At 34.5% G+C, this 9,147-nt stretch overlaps 2 protein-coding genes across 5 annotated transcripts; both read right to left on the reverse strand.

Annotated features, from left to right (window-relative positions):
* Positions 1–183: 183 nt before the first annotated feature.
* Positions 184–4,780, reverse strand: LOC116021798 (E3 ubiquitin-protein ligase DA2-like). 4 transcript variants are annotated; one of them, XR_004099069.1, is made up of 7 exons: positions 4,454–4,780; positions 4,328–4,360; positions 3,980–4,142; positions 3,429–3,648; positions 3,173–3,314; positions 1,679–1,745; positions 184–1,010 (listed from the first exon to the last, which is right to left on the reverse strand). XR_004099069.1 is itself a non-coding variant. In XM_031262278.1 (6 exons), the coding sequence occupies exons 3-6, from the start codon at positions 4,011–4,013 to the stop codon at positions 3,084–3,086; spliced, it is 393 nt and encodes a 130-aa protein (XP_031118138.1). In that variant the 5' UTR covers positions 4,014–4,142; positions 4,328–4,360; positions 4,454–4,776; the 3' UTR covers positions 2,879–3,083. The 4 variants fall into 4 exon arrangements, 1 of the variants encoding a protein (XP_031118138.1); XR_004099067.1 differs by lacking the exon at positions 3,429–3,648 and having other exon boundaries at positions 4,454–4,770; XM_031262278.1 differs by lacking the exons at positions 184–1,010; positions 1,679–1,745 and having other exon boundaries at positions 2,879–3,314; positions 3,429–3,510; positions 3,603–3,648; positions 4,454–4,776.
* A 233-nt stretch (positions 4,781–5,013) lies between these two features.
* Positions 5,014–6,759, reverse strand: LOC116023360. The gene is made up of 2 exons (XM_031264356.1): positions 5,811–6,759; positions 5,014–5,171 (listed from the first exon to the last, which is right to left on the reverse strand). Exons 1-2 carry the CDS (start codon positions 6,757–6,759, stop codon positions 5,014–5,016), a joined length of 1,107 nt encoding a protein of 368 aa, XP_031120216.1.
* Positions 6,760–9,147: the final 2,388 nt, after the last annotated feature.

Genomic DNA, 9,147 nt, shown 5'->3' on the forward strand with positions numbered 1-9,147 from the left:
TCACGGTTACCATCGTTTATAAAACTAGTATTGCACCCGTGCCATGCACGGCCATTAGTACACGGTGAGTTTGAACATATTTAACTAATCGAAGAAAAAAAGAACATTAATAATAAATTCTTTTAATATTCAATGAAAAATACAATTAAAAATTATTGAAAATTTTTTGTACACCACATTTTGAGTACAGTTGACTAAGCACTTGGATTCGTCAGAAATTAAGATTTTGAGGCCATCAGGATTACTCACTCGGGAAACCGCAACATATAATTGTTCATGGTTAAACACGGGTTTCTTTAATAATAACCTCACTTGTGACAAAGTTTGTCCTTGGCTTTTGTTTATTATCAATGCATAGGACAACATAACAGGAAATTGCGTCCTTTGAAATTTAAAAGGAAGTCTTGGATCTGAAGGAGTCAATGCTAGCCGCGGTATCAAGACATTTGTCCCATAATGTGTTCCAGATAATATCTTGGCTTCAATCACATGGTTCCCTAATTTGGTAACAATCAATCGTGTCCCATTACAAAGACCAATAGAATGGTCGATATTCCTCAACAACATTATTGGAGATCCAACCTTTAATGATAAGGAATGGTTTGGTACACCAGAACACCTCAAACTGTTTAAAAATTCAGTAGTGTGTACTTCCGCTAACATGTTATCATTGGTATCAGCCTTTGCAAACAGAATCACAACTTAAATAAGTCTTCGATGAAGCTTCATTCATATTGTTCATGTATTCATTCACTTGATCCACAACATCTAATGTTGGTGCCAAAATTGCTCGACTCTTTAATTGTTCAGGATCTATGTCACCAGTGCCGTATGAAGGAAATGTCTGCTCAACAATCTCTTTGATAGGATCTCCTTTGGTTTGCAATACAAACTGTGAAGGAATATGTATATTACAATCACCATCATTGTTACCACCAAGCTAAGTTTGCCATCACCTAAGTTCGCAATCCACTTGGCAAAAGTATCTAATTTCTCTATTTCTTCTTCACCTGTAATACTACGCAAACTGAGATTTTTTTTTAGATGCAAAACTTCACAATTATTCCCACTAGTACAAAACTGCACATCCGCTACTGTTGTAAAAGACTTTTCGCTACTGTTGTACAACAGTAGCGGATGGGACAGTCTCTAAATGTCACTGACTTTTCGCTACCGTTGTACAACAGTAGCGAAAATTCTGATCATCCGCTACTATTCTTGGCTAGAACGGTAGCGGATTATTTTTTTTTTTTTAATATTCGATAATCCGCTACCGTTCCTATAGAAGAACGGTAGCGGATTATTTTTTTAAAAAAAAAATTAAAATGGGAATCCGCTACTGTTCCAGCTTAGGAACAGTGGCGGATTCCCCTTTTTTTTAAAAAAAAATAAAATTAAATAGAATTAATTTTTTAATAAATTAATTAATTAAAAAATTCCCTAAATAATTTAAAGTGCTCCTATATAAATGTTGTTTATTAACACACTATAATCTAAAATTAACCTGAAGTTATAATAACACTATCAACACAATAATATCAATTAATATATACAATCTTTTCTTTGAATCATCCCATATATACACAAGCTTTCTAATATATATATATAAAAACCTTTCTAAGAAAAACAAAATATCATATTAGTGTTTAGAAGCATCAAATAAGAACCTAATGACCACCTTAGTTATCTTTGATCTGCTTCTGCACCGAGGAATCATGCTTCTCCACCTTAGTATCCAACCCATTCTACAAAGAGCAAATGTTCTAAGCTTGGTGGCTAGCAGTTATACTCGATAATAGATCAGTACACAAAGTTAACATTATAGAAGCCACAAAAACAGACATGCATACACTGCACAAAAAAAACCTAGGGAGCAAATGTTTAGCAGACATACGGAGTATACACACAAGCAGACATAACATTTTAGCAAGCAAATTGTTTGTTTGCCAAACTATGCAATGAACACCCATTAGAAAATTAATATTGTATTAGATTTCTTTTCAAACAAATAAAAAAAAAAAAAAAAAAGAGTCCATGTGCAGAAGGCAAACGGAAGTAGAAAAAAAAACCTTGTCATTTTCTGTTTTGAGAAGGATTGCATATGCCAAAATGGCTTCTTTGTACTGCAAATAAGCCAAAATGTTTCTCAATATCAAGAGATACAGAATGTTTCATTTGTCTACTTTGCATGTTGTGTTCCATATCTTAAAACATATTCACTTTCAACCTTACTGCTATGTTTAAGTGGATGAAAGGGACTAGACATAATGCAGGAAGAGTCCAAAAAGAGACAAATACACAACAACATATAAATATATACACACACATAGGTAGTCTGCAGATTCTGTTCCATTTGGAGTCAAATGATACTTAAGTTCTGCAGTCTTAATGTAACTGGTATCATGTAATGATCAAGTGTTTAAAAGATGAGCTTCAAATACAACATACATTTAAGGGTGAAAAACATATTATGATAATTGTAATTTTCAGTCATTTCAAATTCACACAAAGCATATTATGATAATTGTAATTTTCAGGGTGAAAAACATATTATGATATAGAAAAGTCATATATGCAATTCAAAGCACTAAAGCAATTCAAAACACACACCAAATTAACAGGAAAGCTATATAACTTTAATTTAAAGATGCCAGTCTGGTGAGTAAAATTTTATAGTGAGAAAAATAAAATTGGGTTTTTGTATAGTTCACTTTGAGTGATTATGAGTCCATTGCCCCATTTGATGCCCAGATATGAAGGGCCCAGAATAGGCAAAGACTAAAAACAAGTACCAAACTACATTGTTTTTCAAGTATTATGGTACAAAGAGAGATCTTACTAGGGGTAGGGTGATTCCGGTGTGAGGGGTCAATGCAGAAAACCTTAACCTGTGTGTTTATATAATGCAAAAATATACAGAAGCCTTGGTTGAATTTATAATGAAATGAATGGGGATGAACAGATAGATGACAATTTCATTCACTGCAATTTTCTCTATTTTGCGTTTACAAAGTGTAGAAAAGTGAGACGTAGGGGAATAACAACAAGAAGCAATTGCAAATGTGGGGTGGGGGTACTATGAATCAATGTTCAGTAAAGCGATCGTTATTAATCAGAATTTCAGAAACATTCACACGAAGTGGAGGGTCTACACGTGGAGAAAATTCAGTACCTGCTGTAGAACAATACTCCTCACTCGGTCCATTGCTACTGCTACAAGAATACATCTCTCTTCGTTTCAACATCCTCTCCTCTTCATCTTGAAGTTCCTGGTGCCTCATCCGTATTTTGGCTTCAATAACTCGTTGCTCCTCCTAAAGCAGTGAAATATACAGGTTAAAAAAAACATCACGGCTGAGATTCAAATTCAGCATGATATGCTCAGAATGATGAGTAACAACAATCAAACTATGGCGTGTGAATCATACAATTAGCTCCATGCCTTTTTCTTCCTTTGTTTTTACTCCACGATATTCAACAGCATAATTTGAAGTTTTACAAAAAGGGCATCTTCGGAGGTTAAGAAAGATCAGCAAGAATTGAACATTTGGAAATAGATATAAAACCAAAATAGAAATGGATGCAGAAGAAATCATGGATACTGTGTTGGACGGGTTGAATTAGGTGTCTTCATCTGCAAAAAGCACTCTGCAAGGTAACATTTGATTACCTTACATCATCTATTATCCCAAACCAATCACCAAAATTTTTTTCATAGCAAACTATACCACATAACACAAATGCAGACAGTGGCAGCTAAGCAACAAAAAGGGAATGACAAAATAAAAAAAGATCAAGTCTAGAAGTAAACAAAATATTGGCTGCCTCCTTTCTGAAAGAATAATTTTCTTTCTCAACTTCAAAATATAAGAATGCAGAACTGTTTTCAGAATTGATGTTGCAGCCTGCCAAAATCTATTATGATCTCTCTCAGGCAGTCAACCTTATGAATAAACAAAATATATATCACCAAGCATACCTGCAATCACCAAGCATACCCAGAATTGCTCCATATGCAGAACTGGTCCAAGCCGTGAGCACAGTTCTGATGTATTTCCCAACCTTTCTACTAGTTCTCAAATATCTTTTGCACATATGCTAAGTCTTGATTTTGCACTTTCAACATTATTTGCACGAAATGCCTACACCAAAATTATTCAAAAGTCGAAATGATTCAAAAAAAAAAGATTTAGATCAACAGACGATCATCAAGTATGTTCAAATCTGAGGAAAAAATCCAAAAAAAAAAATTCCAAAATTTTGAATTACTATATAGATCTAACATGAACATCTACATTTTATTATAACAAAAAAATCAGAAGAATACCTTATGTCAAACCTGAAGGCAGAGAAGACAGATCTACGATTTATTTTAAGAAAAAAGCAAAAGAAAAGACAGATCTGAGATTTACTTTAAGAAAAAAGCAAAAGAAAAGACAGATATGAGATTTACCTTTGAGCCTTTGGTCTCGGCCGATTTGAGAGAGTGAGAGTGAGAGTCGGCGGTTGTGGTGCTGGAGGCCGTGGTTGCATCGTGTTAGAGGCGTGAGAGTAAGAGGTGACGGTGGAGCCGTGAGAGTGAGAGGTGGCAGTGGAGGTGTCGCGGTGGCGATGGAGCAGTGAGAATGAGAGGTGGCGGTGGAGCCGGGAAAGGGAGAGTCAAGGCAGATTTGGGTGGAGGCTGCGCCATGGACGAAAATGGTGAGGATCGTAACTGGTGAGGAAATGGTGAGGGCAGATCTGATACGTTTTTTTTTCTTTGGGAATTTTATTATTTTTTTATAATGAATATTTCGCTACACAAGAAACGGTAGGGAAATGGTTATCTATTTTTTTTAATTTACTTTCCGCTACTGTTTCATCTTGGAACGGTAGCGAATTAGTTTTCACTTATTTACAAAATTGCCACCGCGTGTTTTTTTCTAAGAATACACTACCGTTCTTATAAGAACAGTAGCTAAATGTTAGTATTTTATGTGCTTTTTTGTACTAGTGTCCACAAATATGAAGAATTTATACTTGCTTGGACATTGTCTTGTCTTGTTCCTTTGGGAATAACTGGAAGAATCTGTCTGAATCACCCCCTAATACAACAGTTTTACCACCAAAAGTCTTTGTTGAGCTTGAACTATTAGAGAATCTCAGTACGCCTCTCATTGTTTTATCCAATGCTTTAAAACAATGTTTGTGCATCATAGGGGTTTCATCCCAAATGATTAGCTTTGCTTTAACAATGACTACCTTGCTTGATGTTGCATGTTGAGTCTTCGTTTATAGAAATCGGTATTGCAAATCTTAAGTGGGCAGTCCTACCACCTAGTAGCAGTAACGAAGCTATACCACTAGATGCAACATTTAGAACAATTTCTCCCCTTGACCTTAAAGCAGCAGACATTGTCTTCCATAAAAATGTTTTTCCGGTACCACCGCATCCATAGACAAAAAAAATAGCCCTCCTTTATTGTTATCGACATCAAACATAACTTTACTGTAAATCACTAACTGCTCCTCAGTTAGCTTTCCCACCAAAAAATCATGTTCTTCTTTTAATGCTTGCTAATCATATGCTAGTTATTCATACAACAGACGATTCCCCAAAAAATTAGTTACTTAGTCCATCTGGTATAGGCATTGGTGGATAATCTTGTAATGACTTGTTGCAAGAACTCAATAATTTTTTAATCTCTAGCAGAGCATAGTTCTTCTTTTGTGTATATGTAAGAATTGCATCTATGGAAAATATCAAAAGTAATGAAATTAGGAATTACCTTGAACCTTTTTTGTAATGCAAAAAAGTAATATATAGGTACCTGGGAATCCTAACGTTTTCCTAGCTTGATATTCCGCATCTTCAGCTAGATGTATCCAAACAGCGTCCCACACAATTTCTGGCTTTGACATTGAATTTGAGGTCAACAACGTTACAAAAAGTTTCCTTACAGAATAAGCAATTGCCCATAGTGATGCCTCCAAAATTGTGTCCACATATTTTTTGTCGTCATCAATCAATCCTCTAGCGTAGCAGACATCTCTAAATGACGTATATTGTATTCCATCAACCAATTTGATTTCTTCAAAACTTTTGGGGCCCCTAACCAAGTTTAGTAAACACCTCAAATAAAATAGTTCACTACAATTTGGTGGAACATAGAAAATCCTTCCAATTGCAAAATTTCTTTGGCTATGATGCCATTCTCTTTTGTCTTTCTTCCAAACAAATTTCCTAGGCATTTCTGAATAAGTTAACTGCTTGGCATCCTCATACTTCATATTAGCTGCAAACCATGCGGTGAACATACTTTTGGACACTGTGGGACGATTAACAACATTGTCAATATTATCACCATCATCAAATATAATGGATTGCTCATTAGGTAGATGGAAACTCAAACGTTCCACTGAAGGATTCCTAAATTGTATGTCAAAAGAAAATATCCTCCAAGCAGCTTCGCATGGTGAGATATACCTACAATCGTAGTACATCTTGATTTCATCTACAACCTTTCCAGTGGATTCGTCAACGGTGCTATTGTAGAACTCAGCAGTTACTCGATCATTTCCCTTGTTGACGTACTTGAATAAGTACTTGATTGATCTTGATTGATTACACCATTCAACATTAATATGAGCCTTGTACTTCAACAATAAGTACCTATTGTGAGGGACAACATATCTACTGTCCAGATCTATGCCATTCTTCTTTATCGTACGACCATTATCACGCCTACGATAAATTGGATAACCATCGCGGTCCAACATTGAATTCGGCATAAATTTCTTTGGAAAGAATTTAGAACATCGGTCATTTACAATGCAAGGTTAATTCTTCCTAGATGAACCACAAGGACCATGGATCATGAATTCTTCCACGGCTTTGTAGTACTCTGGATCACATATCTCATTTGGAATCTCAGCAGATATCCACATGTCTATATCTTTTGGGGTTTTAGGAGAATCATTCTTTGCCAAGAATACCAAAATGTGCGCATGCGGTAACCCTCTTTTTTGAAATTCAATAGTATAGATCACTAAAAAAAATTAGTTAGGTTTCAAACAAAATGATAATCTTATTAAGTAGAATTTAAATTTGAGAGTATTTACCAGTTGAAACGACTCCGAAAATGTTGCTCTTCCGAATCTCTGAAATAAGAGCGTTTAGCTTCATTTTGAAAACGCGGTATATAATATCTGGCCTATCTTCAACATTTAAACTACGTGCTTTTAGAAACCTTTCTATCTCAGGCTACTTCGGGTTACATGTAAAAATAATAAAGAGGCTCGGATAACCTATAGCTTTGCAAATGGACATTGCATCTTGGTAGTTTTGAATCATATATCTAGCACCTCTAGTAAAGCTTGATGGCAAGATTATCCTCTTTCCTTGAGTAGTAGGATCTACTTCTCCATTTGTTAGAGCATCAGTCAGACACTTATAAGATTCACACCTCAAAGTTTTCTGGTGTGTCCTAATATAGAGTAAACGCCCAGACTCTATCATAGTATAAGCATCAACAATAAATTGTTGTAACAACCTTCTTGCATACAATAATGTCGATGTCTGATCCAACCTATCTTGCAAACGGAAAGAGAAATATTCACGCGGAGTTACACAGTTTCTTGCCGTGGATGCCCTACCAAGAATGTTCGCAAACGGAATGTCTTCTCTATAGCCATCTTCACCATATGGATATAGCAGTGGGTATAGTAGTGGTAGATATGACGGATTCAATTCATTAATTCTTTGAAGATTGCCAGAATTTGTTTCTACCAATATGTCACGTTGTCCCATGTTTGGATCTATATCACCAACAATCAAAGCGGCAACTTCTTGAACTTGGGGCAAGTTATATGTCCGAGCATCTTTTGATCTCTTCCCTATCAATTTGATTTTGATCTCTATTGTCAGATTATTTTCAATATGTGCTCTTGCATTGCGAAACGTCTTTACCAAAGCATTATTTTGATCTAAAGCATCTTTAATATTTTGAACAATATCAAAATGTAATCTTTTGCTACTGTCATTGTCCCTACAAAACTTAAATATATTTTAATATATTTTAACATTTTGACATAAGAATACTTTCAATTGAATGGGTAAAATAAGATGTTTAAATTACCCGACTGCATTCATCCTATTGTTCACTTCATTCTGAGTGTCATAAATATACAATTGGGCAAACTTCGGCCTTTGACCTTGTTGTGGCAGCAAGCTTCCAATTAGATGAAAATTTTGGCCATGCAATTTAAATATAGGTCGGCTTGTGCAAAACATATATTATTATAAGACCTAATATTATCCAAAAAATGTTTGTTTTGATCATCTTGATTGAAAAACAAACCATAAATCTGAGATGGTGGAGTTGCGGGCTTTGGCAATTGAATTTTCCCATGAGTACAACAAAGTGAAAACTTGTGGTTCTTAGTACCAACTGATTTGTTTACTCGTTCTTCCAACCAAAATAACGCTCCACAATGAAGACATAAATATGTGGGATCAGAAAAATCCAAGTATTCACCTAAATAAGTTTCAATAATTAGAAAAATGGCAAGTAAGTTTAAAAACATTTAACAAGCATACCATTGTTTAAAGATGCAATTGTTTCTTCATTTAAAACCGCATCGTCAAAATCATCCATTAAACAACGGGTCATTGAGGATGATGCTTCTTCAAACGTTGGATCCATATACATAGGAATGTATTTAGTATCTAATAACACAATAAATTACTATTATGAGAAAATAAATAAATAGATGAATAATTTTAATCTCTATTACTAATGTAAAAAGAAAATATATAAATCAATAATTTTTTTAAAATAATGCTAGATAACATACTATAATTTAAATATAATTTAAATACATAAGTAAAGACAATGTAATATTAAAATAAGAGTACGGGAGAAATACCTTTGTTGTTGGTTGTTGCTTTTCGTTTATTGCCTATAACACATGACTTTGTTATTTTCATCAAGTGGTTATCTGTTTGGAAAATGATACAACTTGTATATAAACTAACTTAAAATAAAATTGTTACATAGACTAATGGGTAATGCAACTTATAGGAAGAAAAAGAAGATATAGACTCACCATGTGTTAGTTGACTTTTGGGTGTGTTGACCGACAATACTTGGTTGGTCAAAATTACGT

This window comes from Ipomoea triloba, chromosome 6 (genome assembly GCF_003576645.1).
Source record: "Ipomoea triloba cultivar NCNSP0323 chromosome 6, ASM357664v1".
NCBI lineage: Eukaryota > Viridiplantae > Streptophyta > Magnoliopsida > Solanales > Convolvulaceae > Ipomoea > Ipomoea triloba.